This window comes from Aquila chrysaetos, chromosome 26 (assembly GCF_900496995.4).
Source record: "Aquila chrysaetos chrysaetos chromosome 26, bAquChr1.4, whole genome shotgun sequence".
Taxonomy (NCBI): Eukaryota; Metazoa; Chordata; class Aves; order Accipitriformes; family Accipitridae; genus Aquila; species Aquila chrysaetos.
The window spans coordinates 14,884,702-14,905,211 of NC_044029.1; the positions used below are offsets into that span (position 1 = coordinate 14,884,702).

The window sequence follows — 20,510 nt, forward strand, 5'->3', positions numbered from 1 at the left end:
CAGAATAAATAAATTCATAAACAAGAACAGTCACCTGCCTTCCTTATCACAGCAATTAAGCCAGGACAGCTTTTGTCTTCCTGATACTAAGGGTATCTGGAACTGCAACTTCTCAAACTCCTGGTTACCAGTCTGCATACTCCATCGCTGCACTTCAAACATTGGCTCTCAAAGCTGAGCCTTCACCTGTGTAGGGAACTGTAATTCCACACTGCAGGCTGCTCAGATCTCAGCTTCTTTCAAGCACTACATGGGAGACTGAAGAGAAACATGCTTTGCCACAAAAATAATTCTCAGAAAATATTAGTGAAGAGGCACGCTTTCTAATGGTAAACTACTTACCCAGCTTTGTTCTATGAAAGCCAAAACAGTCTGGAGACTGCCTTGGAAGCAAAAGCAATACACTGATGAATTATTCTGAGGAACAAGAAACCAAACTGTGCCAAGCATAACTTTTTCCCAACCAATTTGGGCTTCTGGGACAAGAGCTAGGAGTGCACAGGAGAAAATTTCACATTCACATTTAAATCCTCAAACTGAAGCCTAACTGAGCATAACAAACAATACATGACAAATGAAAGGAAAAACTCTTCAAAATTACTTTTGGGACTTTCCACAGTGTATCATTAAATTCAAACACATATTGCCAAAACGTAAAACAGAGTAATCGCAAAAGCAAGCTATTCTTGAGGTTTACTGACTCTGCTCATCTTATTTTAATGAATCTTAAGCATGTCATGACATGTTCCTGGGAATACATCCATGCTACTTTAACATGCTACTTGGCAAACCCCAGAGTTAACCCGTATGTTTTTAACTTCATGTCTTCTTATCACGTTCACTTTTTTTTGTTTCCCCCAACAATTTGTAGGCTCCAATTAACCCACAGTCTGCAGTCCACTGAAATTCTTTCCTAACTCACAAAAATTTTACTTTTAAAATCGCGTAATACCCCATTTAGAAATGTCACCTCCTTCCTGCTCTACTTTTAGGCCATAAATATAAAAACCGGCTACATTACATAGCACCACAGTTTGAGACTTGCAATAAAAAACAAAGCCACTGCATTTCTACTTTAGTGATGTAAAGATAAAATGAAACAGTCCTGAAATTGAACCTTCCATCTTCAAAGATGATTTTATTGAATTAAATGAAATGCTATCCTGAAATATCCTATATAATTATTAACAACATACATTCCTCTATGAACAAAACCAAGTTGTTTCCAGGGATTCTTTTAGCCTTTGCCATTTGAGCTGAAGGAATGCTAGGGATTCCAAAGAACATTTATTTGCAGAGCAGACTATGTTAATATGAAAATTTTAATCAAGGATTTATTTTATTTCTTTTTTTAAGGGGATAAATAAAATGTGATTGCTATTCACATGCCAAAATGCAGAACTCACCCACCCACTGTATGGTACTACTGCTGCAAAGTTACAATCATGGAGCATTGACTAACTTTTGTTACGATTACAGAATACTGTAAAAGAAAAGAATATACTGAAGTGTAACAATTATTGCACTACACTTCAATGCATTGAATGTAGTAAAACACCAACAGTCAACAAAATAAAGATGCCCATGCCCAATCCCTTTATAACTTACCTAATGTAAGTTACATTTAAATTTGGGAATGCTATCAGAAAGAACACTTCGTTTACAAATCTTAAAGAAAATATTTGCAAAATTTTTAAAATTACATATAAAAGTAAATATACTCATTTCAATTTCTCTCTACCACACATATGCATCATTCCAAGGCACTTTTTAATAAAATCTCATAAAAGTAGGGAGCACATTACTATACTTCAAAGCCACTTCCTTCAACACCTCATCATTGAATCTTCTGCCTGAATATTTAAAGAGCAAAATCTTACATTTTGATAGCTATCCCACTCCCTTAGAATAAGGTTCTCCTCGAAGAACCTTAAGTGCACTGAAAATAGCTACCTACCTACACACTGTACTTTTGCCCATTAATTTTTTGTCTCTGCTGAGGTAAGCAAATTTTGACCGATGACCACTTCCTGTAAATGAAGTAGATTAATAAAACATTATTAGTAAAAATATATTGTTATCTTCCAAGATTCTTACAATTCTTACTGTTCCATAAACGGGGAAAAAAAAAAATCCATTTCAAAACATTTTGTGCACTGAAAATAATATAAACTTAAAATAAAAAGCTTCTGAGTAGTTTTAAAGCAAAAAGCAAATGCAATAAAAAGCAATAATCACACACAAACTAAAGCAGGAGTCATTAACTGTCAGAATTTCATTTTAAAAACAAAATCAGTACTATTTTGGAAACTTAGGAAAAAGATGAATCAGTAAACTTTTTCACCCCAGAAAAAGAAAGGAGTTCACAACATGAACTAACAGGCTACAGAAATCTAACATATCTACAGATCCTTTGTCCAAACAGAAAGGCACGGGTGCCTTGATCCTGTAAAGACAAGTCATTCTAAAAATAATACAGAATTAGTCTCATAAGAAAACCACATAAGAAATCACAAATGCCCCCAAAATTATTTTTAACTGTGTGTAATTTATTCTCTGTTAAACCCAATAAAACTTGAATACTGGCTGACTCTTTCTATTATACACCTTAAAGAGAACTTTGCCTCCTTACAAGAAGGACAGAAACACTTCCAAACCACCCTTGGGACAAAAGGAGAATAAGCCAAAATTCATGCCCCAACAGTTTTCAGAGACGACTGGAAAAACCAAACCAGAAGCTGGAAGCACAGAATCTGTGTTTCCAAATCCAAAGGAGAAGGAAGGAAACAAAAACTGTTCCTGACAGAAATCTTGGTTCACTGAAGAAATAATGGGAAGGAAAAAAAAAAACAACAAAACCACACAACAACAAAAAACAATTGGGAAAGTAGAGGCTCTGACCTTTTGTGATCTCCAGAATCGGTATGTTCTGGCTGTAACTGGTACAGGAAATGAACAACTACATCCGTGACAACCACATCACCCCAGCCTTGAACACAGAGCGGTATTCCAGGACCCTAAGCTAGTGAAGGAACCAGCTGTTGCACGCAATGATAAAGTTGAATTTTTTTTTTTTCACCAAAAAAACCAAAAGACACAATCACACTGTTAAGAGTGATGCCCAGAAGAGGCACAGCACAACCAGTTGTGATAGGACAAGGTGTAATGGCTTTAAACTGAAAGAGGGTAGATTTAGATTAGATGCAGGGAAGTTCTTCTCTGTGAGGGCGGTGAGGCACTGGAACAGGTTGCCCAGAGAAGCTGTGGATGACCCATCCCTGGAAGTGCTCAAGGCCAGGCTGGATGGGGCTTTGAGCAACCTGGTCTAGTGGAAGGTGTCCCTGCCCATGGCGGGAGCGGGAACTAGATGGTCTTTAAGGTCCCTTCCGACCCAAACCATTCTATGATTCTACTGCAGCTACAGGATAAAATCCCACCAAGCGTTTTGCATTGTCCCTTCACACAATACTTTTCTAAAGTTCCTCACCTCAGAAGAGTGGCAAGATTCCAAAGTAGATTTGTGAAATAATTTGTGTGCATTTATTCTGCAGAATGTTTTCCTCAGCTTTAAATGATTCAACAAACACACTTCACTGAAAATATCACCAAGGCACTGATACACTAGGGGACCTATTCAAAGTGGTTACCACTGAACATGGACTTAAGAGTCTGAAGAAAGCAACCAAGTTCCCCAGGCCTACAGCAGTTAAACCTGTGGTCCCTGAGCGATTTAAGTGTGGCCCCAGTGCCAGGGCTGCACCACACAACCAAACCCATAGTTTGCCAATGGTGGGGCGATGGGAGGAAGCAAAGGAGGAGAGGCTGCCATCTCCGACATGGCTACACCGCCTTGGTGCGCACCCAGCCTCATCACGTCCCGCAAAGAAACTGTAGGACACCAGGCAAGCTGCTGCCCTCCTCCTTCCACTTCCAAAGGTTGCAAAGTCAATATACACCACCAATAAAGTCAGCAGAAAGTTTCAGATTTGCCTGGTTCTGTGAAGAGACCAGGCCTCAAGTCAAGTGCCTACAGCAGGCGATCCAGAGACACCCTCCTTCGCCAGCACTAGCGAAGAGCAGTAGCACTGCCCAGTGCGAGTAGGACTCGACACCACTGGTATAAGGTTGTGCCCGAGAGCTGGTTTTTCACCTGATAAAATGGAAACTGTACCAAATACTGTGGAAAACCAACAGGTTTATTTTTTGAGGAAGGGATTTTTACGAGAACTACGTTTGCTACAAAAATATAAATTGTATCACTGAAGTCTTACAGGCAGACTGATCATTTCTGCCTGACAAGGGACTGGATCCTTAGAGAGCTCCATCACCATAAGACATAAACCTTCAGAGTTTCCAAGACTCCCTTCCAGGCAGGTTCTAAACTCAGAATGCATTACCCCCCACTCAGTATTGCTGCTTTCTTTACTCATCTTAAAATGTTATAATTTCAGTTCTCGCATCCACACACTTGCCAATATTAAGTATATCTTCTAACACTGTAATCATTCAGACCATATTAAGTTTCTTTTATTTCATTCAATTCAGACTTGCTACATGTGGAATTGCTCTTTCATTCAGTCCTATAAACCTATTGGTGGGAACATGCACCATACTTGACATGCAAATATAATAAAATCATGAGAGAAATTAGAGAGAAAGCGTTATATTCTTTTCCCAAATAGATATTATAAAGTTAGTCACAGCATAAGCAACTGAGTTGAGGGTATAATCACTAAGTAAGTATCCTAATTTCAGCACAAAACTAGACTTTCCCTTTCCCTTGCAACAAGGGAAAGGACTTGGGTTGCAAAGCCTCTCTAGGCAGTGCCACAGAAGTAGCTGGGTTTCAGCTCCTCCCTCTCATCTCTTTACAGCATCAACTAACCAAAGCAGCTTTGTGTTCAGTTCCAGCAGTAGAAAAACATCATGACATTATAATGCAATCTTTACCGGGCCAATTCAAACAGCACTGATGAAATTCCACAACACTCCAGCCTTGTCATCCCTGGGACAGGAATTAAGAAAGCAAGAGGAGGACCTTAGTCGAGTACCAAAATATGACTTGAGAGAACTATAGTCAAAACAAATTGAAAATACATTTTAAATGAGAAAATGTCAATCTTCATCATTTTGTTACATATGTATATAATGTTATATTGAGAAGACAACATGCTAATACAAATATTAGCCTCTCTCATATACACACACAGATTCTATACTGATTAAAATCACTGTATTTCTACCTCATTACAGGGCTTTTGTTCTCTGTGTTTTATGAGAAATGAGAATTCTTCGGCCCAAAGGCTGTGCATCAATCTGTATTCTTCTTTTCCAAATTAGATGTTAATTTGTTGATTAAGAATTTTGCAGGAAATGGGAAATCGTCCCTAGCAAAGAGATACCTCATACTCAAGAGAGGCTAGCAGCTCCTACCATCTCCTGGATGCTGGCTCCTGCTGAGCTCTCACTTCGGCAGAAGGCAGGAGCCATCATCTGCTCAGTAACACCATTACAGGTCCGTCATGGGTCCAAGAGCCAACCTTGCACAACCTCCGAGCAACCTACACCAGTGTCTGACCACGCTTACCAAAGTCCCTCCAATCTTCAAAAAACCCCTTTGTACAAACATCATGAAGACCTTATCCCCTCCCAGAGGGCAAAGAACAGCTTTTCCTCTCTCTCTCCTTTTGCACTCATGAGGCACAGCATTGTACTCATTCCCAGAGGAGAGCAGCTCCAGTTCTTCCACCCTGCTCTTCTGGGCCGTTTTTGCAAGACCCATGTTCCTTTTTAGTCCTTTTAATGGTTAATGTACTTCTGTAAGTACAGTACTCCATGTGAGGTCCTAACATCTCTGAATATAGCAACAGTATTTCACTACTATTAGGATACAGGCACTCATACATATACATCCTGGAATTATGTCTGCTTCCCTCTCACCCTCAACAACGTACTGCCGGTCTGAACAGCTTATTACACACTACAAGGACTACATCCTTCCCTGCTAATTAATCAGTACTCCTCATTATAGATTTGTACTGTTTGTTGCCTCTATATTTGCCTTTTTATGCAATGGCTACATTTACTTCCTCTTCTATCATCCAATAATTCAGGAAAATATCGACAAGTACTAGACTCAAGAAAATGCATACAAAACCTACAGTTTTCCTACAGTTTCACAGTGAAGTACTGATACTACCGTTTTCCAGACAACTTGTAGTAGCTTCAATCTAGGACATACCTCCTTAGCTTAGTTATGTAGACCATACCAGCGTGTGCCAAAAGCTCTTCTTAAAATACACAGTATCTACTGCTTCTCCTCTACTTAGATCTTCTGCTCTACGAGAATACTGGATTGCTTTAGCAGTTTCGTTTTGTACTAAAGCTTTCAGACTAAGTTTCAAGAGCAATGCCCAAGTCAAATTCAATCTATAGCATAGGTTTAGGTTTTCCAAAACCTCAACCAAGTGACTGACCCTCCATTCTAATAAACTGAGAAAAGGGGTTAACAAAAAAACCCAACCAAAACCACACAAAGATGACACACTTTAAGAACCATCTTATTTTAAAAGGAAGTTAGACACAGAGGAGTAAAGGTGACAGAAAAATAAGTAACAATCTATTTAAAAAAAAAAAAAAAAAAAAAGAGAGACAAAATGGGTATTAACAATAAATTTGACAGAACCACAGAAAATTCAAACATCTTGTCAAACATCATCTTCCCTTCCCCCCGCCTTTGATTTTCAGAAATACTATGCAGTATTCATATTGACCCAGTCCCACTTTGAATTCCAGACTACACAGCTTGGCCAACTGTCTCCATACAAACCAATCCTAGCAAAAAAATACATGTTAAGGGCCAGGAAAATTGCAAAATGCTTCTTCAAGCATTCCAGACTTTAACATGGATTAATGCAAAGCTAGAACAAAGATGCCTCTGATGTTAAGACCCTAGGTTACATACAGTAAAGGACAACAGGAAGTATTTAACTATTGGAAAAGTTTCATTATATAATTTACAAATTCCAGTAAAAATGTCAAAACAGCATTTATACTAAAACATATTAAAATATGCATGTCATTTTGCATAACATTTCCTCTCCACCAAGTTCAGATAATATAGTCTGCTTCTATTTGTGATACATTAGTTTAATATTTGCATTCTGAATACTGGAGAAGGCTGCCTGCATTTTTCCCTGTAGAAGAATTACTTTGAAAGATATTTTCTCTGTAGCCTCATACTCATTAGTCTTGACTGATGAGCAGTTTTGTTATTTTCAACTTTGATTTGCTGGTGTTATAGTTGAAAATTAAATTTATTTCAGCATCTTCCTTCAAATTCAGATATTCCTATACTGCTTTGACTTTACATACTTGCAAAACCTTCAGCTGATCAGTGATCCTAATCCCAACCACTTCAGGTCATTTTCAGGAACAAACTGTTGAAAGAATTTTTAATTTTTTTTTTAACAGAGAAATAGCTCCCTCCTCGTGTCTGTACTAATGCACAAAGAAAAAGAAAGGTTTTCTCTAGGTAATGAGGCCCTTTCGCATGCTCCACCAAACCAAGCAAATCTGCAGCACAAGGTCTTTGTCAGTAATGGACGAGATCAGAAACCGATACTTGCGTGAAGAACCCTGCTTTCAAAAGCAACACGTAGGCTTGCTTTATAGTCAGTCAAGAGAAGTATCAGGGGAGGAACTGCTCCCTAAAGTGACCTCCATCCACTGACTACAAAGGGAACCTGAAGAGGTAGGTGAACCAGATTTCAAACTTGTTAGTAACTAAATACAAGCATGGCAGACCTACTCACTGCATTTGGCTGAGCATACTTCACATTTGCTCTGATCTTACTGATTGGAACAAAAGCAATAATCCTAAATTTGTCACACCAGAATTCCAACAGCTCATGCTAAAGAGAATATTGTCATTTTATTTGTCACACAGAAATGCAACCACCAGATAAAATGAATAATTAACCATGCACAATAAACTAAAACTAAGTTTATCACTTACTGTATTTATCTGCAGCTCATTTACTTATGCTCTCACATACTCTATTTCAACAGCATCTTACACTCACCTAAGACGGCTCTAAATCGCCATTAGTATCTTAGGATGCAGCACTTGAAGTTTGAAGTAGAACAGACACCAGTGATCTGCACTTAAAACAGTCAAAAATGATTTACAAACTGCTCAAACATGCAGAACTTTGGCAGGAGCACAAAACGACTACACAAAAGGTAGTTAACAGAAAACAAACATTCAACACAGAGGACCCATAATCTTGAATTATCTTTTACCATAGACACTACTGCTATTAACTTGAGTGGGAGACAGCTATCAAAGCAGAACCACCGCTGCTTTGCAGACAAGTTCACCTACATAACCCAAGCATCACACTTGGTAAGTACAGATGCACAGAAATACCCGAATAAGACTTCTAAAACTTCCTTCTATGCAGGTAAAATGAGGTAGGGAAAAAGAAATACTTGAAGCTTGTTCTAGTATCAGTTTCTCCTTTAACCACTTCAGGATTTAAAAACAAAAAAAAATTATCAGCACAACTGGTTTTGGCTGAGATAGAGTTAATTTTCTTCCTAGTAGCTGGTATGGGACTGCATTTTGGATTTGTGCTGAAAACAGTGTTGATAATACAGAGATGTTTTCTTTATTGCTGGGCAGTGCTTACACAGAGTCAAGGTCTTTTCTGCTTCCCCCCCCACCCCAGCAGCGAGCAGGCTGGGGGGGCACAAGGATTTGGGAGGGGACACAGCCGGGACAGCTGACCCCAACGGACCCAAGGGATATTCCAGCCCATAGGACGTCATGCCCAGCACATAAAGCTGGGGAAGAAGAAGGGGGGACGTTGGGAGTGATGGTGTTTGTCTTCCCAAGTCACCATTACGTGTGATGGAGCCCTGCTGTCCTAGAGATGGCTGAACACCTGCCTGCCCATGGGAAGTGGGGAATGAATTCCTCGGTTTGCTTTGCTTGCGCACACGGCTTTTGCTTTACCTATTAAACTGTCTTTAGCTTAGCCCATGCGTTTTCTCACTTCTACCCTTCTGATTCTCTCCCCCATCCCACTGTGGGGGGAGTAAGCAAGCGGCTGTGTGGGGCTTAGTTGCCACTAGAGCTGGGGTTAAACCATGACACCTTTCTTTCCATATAAAAGTCCAAAATACAGTAACATTTTCCATTCAGAAAAAGTCACCATCTGACTATTATGAAGAAAAATAATGCAGGAAAGTTTTAATTAATAGCTTTAACATATTAATGAAGAGATCATGCTAAACTATTCACATTTCCACATATTTTTCTGTCCAGTTTAACTGACAAAAAAAATAAACTTCTCCACTTGGCACCTTACAACCACATTCTTGTTTGCTTGCATCATGCAGATGACCGAACAATCCTAGAAGAACAAAGCTTTTTATTTCACCAAAGTTAGGGGGCAGGGGTATAACAACCCATATATCTATATCTATCTATCTATCTATATATATACATACACAGACACACACAAATGTGTGTACATGCATATCTTAATAAAAAGGTCTTCCTTGCAGACCACGGATTTCAAAAGCTTTATGAACTGGTAGCACTTACATTTAGTTTTGTTGTTGGGTTTGTTTTGTTCGTTGTTTTTTTTTAATTTGATAATATAAGACTCCTATAATGTAAGCTTCCTTTTATCCTCCTCACCCCAAAAAGTGCACAAGGGAGTAATGGGAGGGTATTCAAACTCATAAAACTTAAATATATATTCAGTTTCTGGCTAACAATACTCACACTCAATAACATTTTTCAACTTGCTCCTTTCAAATTTCTTCATTACCTTGTATGATTTGACAAGTCCTTTTCATCTTTCACTTTTAATTCCTCCTCATACTGCACCTCTGAGAACCTAACTTTAAAATCCACATCTCTTATCTGTGCACAAACTGATGTCCTCCTCAGTACCTGGCATGGGTATATACACTGAAGACTTTATCTGTCTTCAGTAAATTTCCTATGGGTAGACTACTTACTTTTAATAAAGATGACTGAAAATGATGAAGCATTCATTTAGTTAGATTTCAGATTGTCAAAGATCTTCTAAACAAATAAAAAAGAGCAAGAAAATGTCACCATAAAAATGCATAAAATTGAGCATTGCAAAGACACTGACTTGGTCCACGTTGCACAGACGTAACACAGGCTCCCTGTGAATCAACAGGCAGATAAAAGGAACTCCAAATGGGTATATGGTCAAAATGGAATTAAAAAAAAAAAAAAGATAAATCTGGTTTGGGTCAATATAGGTAAGTGTTTACAACATCAATGAAATTACACAACTTCCTGTTGATACTACATGCTTTTATGGTCTCATATATTTGTTCCGTTACCTGCAAATTACAGCTACCCAAACCATTCCAGCTGTTTTGCAGTGGTTCTCCTATCAATAAAGGACATTTCAAAATATCCATTGTAGCTGATCATTATTTTAATCCCATATTTTAAAAATCCAAGAAACATTAAATTAATATTATCCTAAAAACTGGAAGACATTATGCTGGAAAAAGGAAACTGAAAAGGACCTTCAGGTTGCCAATAAGATGCAGAAGCAGGTCCAAACAGGAACACGGGTAGCACTTAAAACAGCGACCAACTTTCTCACTGGTCCGAGGCAAATCTTGACCCCGCTGTGCTCTCTAAGGGGTGCAAATATCAACACACAACACTGCAGCACTAAAACTAACAGAATTGATATTTCAGGAATTTTTCTCTGAATGCATAACAGAACTGACAGAGATCCATCTGTAGACGTCCACCTCTAACACACTCATCCAACTCTCCCATTCAGACTCAAAGCCATGAAGTGACTCAGACTTTTGCTAAGGTACTCTAAACACCCAGCAAACAGACTAAAGGCAAACTCAACCCCAGACGTTAATTTATTTGATCCTGGTAAACACCATGTGACTTCACAGTATTTTCTTCCATATTGCTATACTGTAGTGATACACACCATCACTGTCACCCAAAGACAACTCTGCTTCACTGAAGAGCTCCAGAAAGCTGATGTGACATTTCTGCTTCACTGGGATGAGCAACTCTAAACTGCAAGACCTGTGCATCCCATCAGTAAAACTAATTCAAATTAAACTTTAAATTGGAAGGAGTAGCCCATTACGAAGACAATCCTAAGGGCCTTACTCTGTGTGGTAGGATAGGCATCTATACTGAGACTTAGTGGTTCTGAATCCATCAAGGCAGAAAAGCCTTCACAGATACTGTGTCCAGAATCACCCCAGTCAGCTGTATCCAACTGATAGGACATAAGCAAAATTTCTGGGCACTGGGCTTCAAGTTTAGTCTTCCACTTGGGGGGGGGGAATGTTTCAAGTCAACAATACAGTTTCTTGAGTCTCTTCATTGAGACCCCTATTTCATTATTATGACAAGGAGACAACATCACCATACCTTAGTGCCATAAAGAAGCCAACCGATCAGATATTTTACTGTTAGTAGATTTGTATCACTAAAAAATACAGATACTTCCTCTGTGACACTCACTTCCGTATATCCATTCCAGTATCTTGAAATCAAGAGATACACCGACTTCTTTCCTGACTGGCCAAGAGAATGGCCAGTCCTGAAGCCCTAAACAAAAGGGAGGGGAGAAGATGAATGCTCAAGTCTAAAATGACTCCATCTTTCTCCTCCTTTTTGATGTTAGAAAAACAGGCTGTAAAATCCTTTCCCTCCACAGTGCAATGAAACTTTCTCCAGTATAGAGTGAAAGTCCATGCTCTAGACTCCAGGAAGTGAAAGGTAGTGATGAACTGCAGGACAGTAGTGGCATGACTTGTAAGACTTGTTGCTAGTACATCAAGAACAGGACACAGTTTGTTGTGGTTTGGGTTTGTGTTTTTTTTTTTTTTAAATTAGAGAAAGGAACTGTAGGCAGGAAGGACAAAGAGGGCGATAGGAACCTGCTGGGACACAGAGTGATACCAACAGAGGGAATATAGATGGGTCATAGGTACTGGGGGTAACACTTGTGAAGCCTTCAAGCTCTGGAAGTATTTTTCTGCAAGTCTGAAGAGCAAGTAAGGAAAAGCTGAAGCTGAAGTCTTCAAGCACTGTAAAAGCCACCTTACTTGGGGGGAAAAAAAAAAAAAAAGAGGCAAAAGAAAAGATGCTCAATGGATGTCACTGCAGCTAGAAACCCTGACAAAATGAAAGATCATCTGTTTTCAGGCCAAACAGCACAGGTTTATTAAAAAACAGATCTTCTACAACAGATACAAGCTCTTTGGCAAAACACAGGTGTATTATTGCATATCCTGGGCTTTCCTAAAACACCTATCCCTCAACTCTGACTATTAAAACTTCTCTGATCGTGTCAAGACAGCCAGATGTGAAAGCAATACCAAAAATACCCTCCTAGAAGCCTGGAACTTCTGACCTTTCTTTCCAACAGCTGAGGAAGCAGAAGTCTGCAGCAAAGCACAGCTGTGCTTTGGCCACACCAGCAGGTAAAAACAGCCTAGCTACTGTCAGCTACTGCAGAACATCCGTGAGGTTGTGGGATGCTTCCCTTCCCTCTTCTGTTTCTAATACACAGGACGTTGCAGTGCCTAAATCCTAGTAGTAAAACCATTGTCCCACTAGCACCTGCAAGTGGTGCTCTCTCTGAAGGACAAAGATGGCAGAAGACCTGTATTGTAACGAGAAGTTATTTGACTCCCAGATGATGTGGGGAAGACGGAGATCCACTACTGTACCGCACAAATCTGCAGCCTAGAGCACATGCCCAGACAGGTTAAGTTAATAGGCAGCCATCTCACCTGCTGTTTAAGAAAGAGGTAAACAGAAGCTTTTGCACCTCGCCACCATCTTTCGGTCCTAAACCACACATGGCTTGAAGAGACCATCAAGCCACTACTGCAAATGACAATGACAAGTAGGGTGAGTAGATTTAAAGGCCAGAAACTCCGAGTGAAAAACAGTGCAGCTCAGCGAAAAAACAAAAATAGCAAAGTGTTGTCAGCAAACAGGAGAGGGCACCAAGAATACTCCAGACAAACACCAATTGCAAAGGAGCAGAGGTCTCTGGTTCAAGTAGCTCTGGGCATACAAGGATCCCTCTGAAAACACACGTGGCTCATGCCTCAAAGGTAAAACAAGAAACCTGCAAAAGTAACTATTTTTATTTTTTTTTTTTAGTATCGTTAAAGCAGTAGTATATTCAATAAGAAGTTTGGGCAAAGATGTTAACAAGTTAACTAAATATTTCTCAAACTGTTGGCCACAGTATCTGAGCCCCAGCTTTAGAGCACAAGCAGCATTTGGCACAGTGTCTGCAGAAACGGAACTGAGACAGTCCCAACAGCAACAACCCAGCTTCTGCACGCCGGGAGTTCGGTGCGAATCGACACCACTCATTGGAGCACACCTGCACTATTCCTGCTTTCTTGTTTGAAGCTGGTCAGTATACACCATTGCAGCTAAATCAAATTTTACACTGAAACTGGATTTCTTTCTATTTTGTCTAACAGATTATATTTCTCCAAGTTTCATTCTCCTTAATTCTTCAAACATTGTATGTTTATGTGGAGCTAGAAACACGCACCTGTGCTAGTCTAGCACAGTCAAGCACTGATGGAGAACTACTTTCTTTCATTTACTCACATAGCTCAGACACAAGCCTATCTTTCTTCTCCAATCTTTCCATTTAACCCGACACCACAGTACAATATCCCATGAATGTTTCAAGCATTTTATCCACTGCTATTTAAGTGGATATTAGATAATCACAAAATGCCCTTATTTTTAGGTTGCCAGTACAGCAATTTTACAGTAACGCAGCAACAGTAACAGAGCAAAGTAAAAGTGCAATTCATGATAAACAGCTACATATCTCCTAAGCAGGACTTACTTTTACAAGGATAAGAAGACATGCCTTCACCCTTAATACACACATACCCCTTGGGGAGACAAGAGTACATGACTTGAAGAAACACCTCTTGCGGACTTTGTTAAAACACGAAACAGTGGTTTATGCACTTGTCAGCTCTGCTTGCAAACAAATGCCTAATCATCAGCGAAAGTTACTCAAAATATTCTTAGTATTTTTGCTTATTTGCTTTGAGAGCACTTTGCAGATCACTGGTTTCACTCTTACTGGCACTTCCCGATTAGTCCATCGATGCTGTGCGCTGCTCATGCACTCGCACTCCTGCACGCCCAGACCAACCGCAGCGTCCAGCAGCGACAAAGAGCAGAAACATCCCTGTCCCTGAAGAGCCAGCAGGCAGCACAGGGTGTACGAGCAGGAGGAGAGCAGACCAGCAAGATACCTATGCTGACAAGCAGGAGTTTCTGCAGCAAACCGTAGATCAGCAACAGAGATGCGGGGGAGGAAGTATTTGAATAAATAAAAAGGCCTCACGGTATAGTATTCAAAATGTGTTATTAGAAAATGTCAACTTAAAACAATCAGCAGTGCCCCTTCAATCACTCTTCTATTTTCTTTTTACACAACCTACTCAAGTGGAAACACTATACGCACAATTAGCCTCACTGAAGTCAAATCAGAAACTCATGTCTTAAACCAAGCTATGTTTAGTGTGGGATTGGGGCCAGTCTCTCCCCAAATGCAGGTGCTTTTTACACGCAGGGAATCCTACCGACACCAACAGGGCCCAGCCTATTCTAAATTAAGATCTGAAAACTAAGTTGGCACCTCCCCCCCCTGTTTTTTAAGGGGGGAAAGGGGGTTGTAGAAGAGCCCTTTCCCTTCATTTTTTCCTTCTCTTGTTCTAAACAGACAGCAAGGCAGAAAAATTCAAGGAGAAAAATACAAGAAAAGCACTGTGACCTACAACTCCCTGGCAATAACATATACTTCACACAAGAATTTAAAGAAAAGCTGGTTTTCACACTAAATATCATAGCATATTTTTTCCTAACTGAATGTTTACCTGTATAACTGTCTTTGGCCAGGTACACTAAAAATTTGGACTTTGCTGCTTATGCTTCAACACTCGGCAACAGATAACAACTTAAAACATTTCAGTCTTTGCAGAATACCCATAATTATCAAGCAAAATTACAAAAATCTAATTGCATTTAACATCTAAAAGTATCGCTACAATTACTTTTAAGGATGAGCCTTCTAAGGCTCATCCAGATTTTACATTCCCTTTATAGGAAGGAGCAAGGTACCACTGTCAATTAACCAATCTGCATATCTCTCCCAGCTGATCAGTGTCCAGGTTATCTTGCCTTTGATTAGAAAACTCTTCTTTACTCCTGAATGGTAATCTAAAGTACCTAGGAACAACAAGAAGCTTATTCATCTCCTCTCATAAACGTGCTCAGTTGTCAAGTCAGAAAACTATTCAGCCTTTTGCTCTTTAAATTTGAAGAGCTAAATGGCAAAGTTTTCTTTTGATGTATTGCAGACAACAATGCAAGAACTCGTTAGGTCAAATTTTTGCTTCAGTATTGTCTATGCCACTCCACACTCTTGATTTCTTGATGGACCAGAACAGTAATTCCACTCATCAATTCTCAAGGTACTAGTAATATGTAGATGACAGCTAAAGAATAAAAGCTTGCTTTCTATATATCTGAAAGCACAAGGATCTTGTAATTAAAATATGTGTCATTACACAGGCACTCTTATAAATAGAGCTATCCAGAGCACTGCTTTTATTATTTTACAATACATTAAGAACCATTCTTTTAAGGGAAGGTACATTAGAACACTTAAGGCTTTACATCAAATTTCAGTATTACAAATGTTACTATGTATGCTAAACCCTTCTTCTGCAGTATTTAAAATTAATTAAGCTTCTAGGAAGGAGCACCCAGAGATCTTCTTGACTGACTCTACGTAGTTAAGATTAAAAGACACGTATGCATAATAAAACATTCAAAAAATGCTCCAAAGTCAATGCTAGAGATAATGACATTTACATAGATTTAAATATAAAAATATATAATATTTTTAATAAGTTTTCCCAGTAGTATCATCCCCAGGCTGCCTTATATTCAAATTTTTTTTTGCTACGTATTTGCTGGCCTTTTATCCTTTAAAAATAGTTCCTATAACAATACAATAACAAAAAAAGTATTTGAAAACCTTCCATGACAAATCAATTAAAAAATAATGCTGGTATAATCTCTGCTCTTGTACCTATCTGGACTTCCAAATACGTCTGAAGTCACAATATCAATATGCAAATCAATTTTTTGGAAACTTCAATGCATTCTCATGATAAATTATTTGAAAAAAAGCATAATAGAAAAGTTTATGTTTAGATAAAAAGATGACTAAATATTAGGTCTCTTTTAGAGTTTGCTTTGAGTTGAATTGGACATGCCCTATGTCCATTTTCACTCACTTCGGACAAGAGCAACTGAGACAAGGGAAAAAACCCCAAAGGCCTCAGACAGTACCACTTAAAACACCAAAAGCAACAGATACGGAAAATGGGGCTGACAGTATTATCAAAGATTGACAATGAGAATTAATATGATGATACAAGGTACTCTACTTTTCCTTCCTTTGCATATTATCAATCGGTTTCTAAAGCTAAAATTTTGCACCGAGTATTTGTTAGTACTGGATAGACCTTAACAAGCTATTTTATTGAGTAGTAACACAAACAAAAGTTATGGGGAATTGTTAGCATATTTTGCTACTACACAGAAGAGCAAATCCCAGGTTTATGCTCTTTACTGAAAGGCACAGGTTCCCTCCTTCATTCCCTCCCTATGGATAGAATGCAAGGAATGCAGCTTCTGTTTCTCTATCTAAACTTCAAGAAGCGAGACAAACAGAACTTACTATAAAAACTGTTATTCCTAGAGAAATAAATTCTATAAGCTTATTACAATGGATACTCAGCCTGCAGCAGCCAAGAGCCAGACTTAGGACTTGCTACTAGAAAGGCGGAAGGTCTGGCTCCTGGAAACAGACACACTTAAAGAAGCTGAGAAGTAATTTGACTGTTAGGAAAATATCAGAAAGCTACCTTTGGATAAGACAGGCATATAGATAAAAACAGAACAAAAAACAAAATGAAAAAAACTGAGAGGAATGCAAGACAACAGATTTGAAGTTTCTCCCCCATAAAGTTTATTTTACCATTAGTCATTTTGCAGACTTGTCCCAATAGACTTTTTCTGGTTTGGGTTAGTGGCTTATCAAGTGACTTTTGTAAAAAGGTAATACTGACAGGGGAAACAGGACCTTTCTCGCCATTTGCTTACTGGCATGATACTCGCCTTTAAGTAGCATCAAAGCAGAACAAAAATGCAGAAATTATTCTGGAAATGTTGTGCAAAAGAAGTATATTCACTAAAGACAGTTACAGAAAAAGGCATCCTATACAGAAAGGGATCCTGGACTTCACCTAGACTCAAGCAATTTCAAATGGATACTCCGTGAAGTATCGTATTAGTCACATCATGAACAGATGCACAACATCTTACTTTAATGACACGTTTAAATTAGTTGGCGAGCCAGGATCTTGCTCCATCTATGAAATATTCCATCTATGACCTCCAAAATCTAATTTTGTGAGAAGGACCAAGAACAGCAATAGCTTCCTAGATGACGTTTAAGCTGGAGAAGAGCCCAGCAAACTACCTGAAATATCTCTTTAGAAACTTGTTCCTGTCTTTCCCTGATGTAGCACTTCTCTTTAATTCAGCTGCCTTGCTGGAAATCAGAGATAATTGTTAGAGCCTAAGGCAGTGCTTGTAAGCCTGTCTAGCAATGAACAGTGAAAAAACGACTCCAGATTTATCAGAGCAGGCTCTGCCAACCATCTTCTCCACCAGTTCTCACAGCAACTTTGTAGCCAGTGTACGGACTGGCAGGATCTCCTGCGTTCATGTTTATTTGCTAATTTCCCTGTCATACAGGTACCTGTGCTGGCAGGCCATTGTTTGCAAGGAAGCTTTTATGAACGAAGGAAGAAAAAAAAAAAGGAAGGGCAAAGTGCTTTGTGGCAGTGATAATCCTAAATACTCTGCTCAGACACATCTGTATCTAAGCTACTGCTTTGCAGTTGACATTTCACTGGGAAGGCTGACACCACAAGTAAAGCAGAATAGGTATAGATCGTACTTCCCTAATCTCTTTCTAGGGGAAACCAGCACCTTGCATAAATGGTTTCTGTCTCTTGCTTCCAAGAGAGAAAAACACGACGCTGTCCTGAACAGCCCAAGACCTTCACTGCTTTTTATACTCCCACACTTTTTCCAAAATCTCTCCATCTAGTGCTTTTCCTTCCTATACAAAACACCTTTTGCAGGCTATGAACAGTAACACTGGCATTTTTAAGAAAGGCAGAGAAGTAAAAATAATTCTAAGAGACAGAGCTTATTCTTCTATGTCCTTGGAACGGCAAGCTGCAAGGAACCAGAGAAATCATATAAAGGAAGAACAGTTTCAAGACTTTCGCTTTATAAACCCTTAAAGAGCATTTCAGGGGACACCCTCCTACAGTCTCGTGTGGTATCTGTTTATCAAACACTAGTGACTTCCAGGACACTGATCTCCACCACAGGAAATCCAGAATCAGCTGTCCCTCTCCTAACTCTTCGATCTGGATGTTTACTTTCCGTAACAACCCTGTGGGAAGGTCCTTGGAGCTAACTGAGGAAAGCCAGGCTTAATGCCTAAGTAACATCTCTGTTCACCCTTTAACAGAGACATTATTTACTTAGAGGGTTAACAGACATTACTTAGGATGTCCTTCAGGTAGTTTTAAGCACCCCAATAATCCAAGCTGTTTGCTTAACAAACGTGTGCTTTGAAACAAATAGAAGACAGTACTGTCAGTCTCCTGTCTGAACACAAGCTGAAGATATTTTTAAGTGCTTTTAATTTCAGTGTCTCCTTTACTCACCATTCTGATCTTGACATCACTAGCTATTGTTAGTGACATCACAGGCATTTCTCTGCACCTTATTAGACTGCAGTGGTGTGATTTGCTATTTCTCATAAGGATAAAAACTTGAACTATTAACTTGGTTTAATGAAAGTGACACTGTTTGAGATGTTTTGAGACACCTTTCAATACGCAATCCTAAATTTTACTTTTCCCATAACAAGGTTCTATAAGGAAGAAGTTCACTTGAGAACTGTTTACTAAATTCTGCAAGAATGCAAAATGTAGCAAAGCCACAATCTCATTATATTATCCCTCAAATCTATATGTAAAAAAAACCAATTACCCAATTTTGTAGTATATACCTGATGACACATCAGTTTGGAGATTGCAACTCATGTTTGCAAATCAAAAGTAAACATACTCTTCACTACAGAATTAAAAAAAATAGAATCCCAGAAGTCTCTAGACTTCTCTGTAACAGGATTAAAAAAAAAAAAAAAAAGAAAAAAAATCAACCTCACTATTAAATCTATTATCTGCAATATTGAGAAACTATAGGTTTTAATGCTGAAATTCAATCCAGCAAGGCTAACACTTAACACAAAAGAAATTCCACTTTAAAAGAATTGGCCCTTCAAGAATCTTCAAAACCACATAAAACGTAAGTTAGAAGTTTTAACTAAAGTATGAAAGATCATCATCTTTTCTAATTGGTATAGTTACTATTTAACGTCATTTAGTATGGCTCCAGCGTAAAAAAATCCTTTAAGAAAGAGTTTTCAATTAAATACCATTAATCCACTCATACTTTTCTTTCAGAGTAAAGCACTCCTAAATTATGACCAAACATCCCAAGATAAAAGCCTAAATGAAAGAAATTGTTTCAGTAGTTTACTCCTTTGAAGTGCATCATGATTAACATGTGTCAGTTACATGATGTATATGGGAGTAATATACTTCTGCTGCCCTAACGGAGGCTCCCTTAACCACTTCCATATCTACCTCTTTTCAGAAAATTAGATTTTTACCATTACATTTCTTACTGATCCAGAACTTTTTTAAAAAAAAAAAAGTTTTCACAGTAAATGTTTATAGTAAATCCATCAGTATCAAGCACATTTCTACAGCTGTAAAGTCTAATAGCCAATCTAAAGAACAATCATAAAAATAATTTTAACATTATTAAAACTCAGTGATTCTTGAGTATGTTACATACTTGACTTGACACAGACAAACAAAATTTCAATTAAAAAAAAAAAAACCACCTAAAAAAAAACCCAAACAGAAAGGCAATGTAGCCTGATTTAGAACTTTGTTAGGACACAGAAATTGGTGACAAGAACTCTGCCTCGTATTTTAAGGTTTTTATAAGCAAAGTCAGTACCTTGGGCTAACTTCATACCATTAGCATGGTGGCCCAGTAAGGGCTTTCTCACAATAGATCTAAAGAGAAGTGCAAAATTAGAGGACACAGAGTCATTTACTGAGCAAAAATTACACAGCTCACAAACTTCTTATTCTGCATATTCTATACCTAATCCAATTTATACTGTTCTGACTTTCTAAAAATAAGCACTAAACTAACTTAAGCATATTTTTAGTCA

The 20,510-nt window shown here is 38.5% G+C and overlaps 1 protein-coding gene across 6 annotated transcripts in view; it reads right to left on the bottom strand.

Annotated features, from left to right (window-relative positions):
* The window catches only part of CNOT2 (CCR4-NOT transcription complex subunit 2), a 94,734-nt gene that overhangs the window by 58,079 nt on the left and 16,145 nt on the right, over positions 1–20,510 (bottom strand). Inside the window, exon 2 of one of the 6 annotated variants that reach the window (XM_030002906.1) lies at positions 1,958–2,030. The exons of 4 other annotated variants lie outside the window; for them this stretch is intronic. Coding sequence is in view for 1 of the 2 variants with exons in the window: in XM_030002905.2 (XP_029858765.1) it covers positions 1,407–1,454 (48 nt within the window). In the remaining variant the exon portion in view is untranslated. Of the gene's footprint in view, positions 1–1,406; positions 1,470–1,957; positions 2,031–20,510 lie in introns of those variants that run through there. One more of the 6 variants, XM_030002905.2, reaches the window with a different exon arrangement.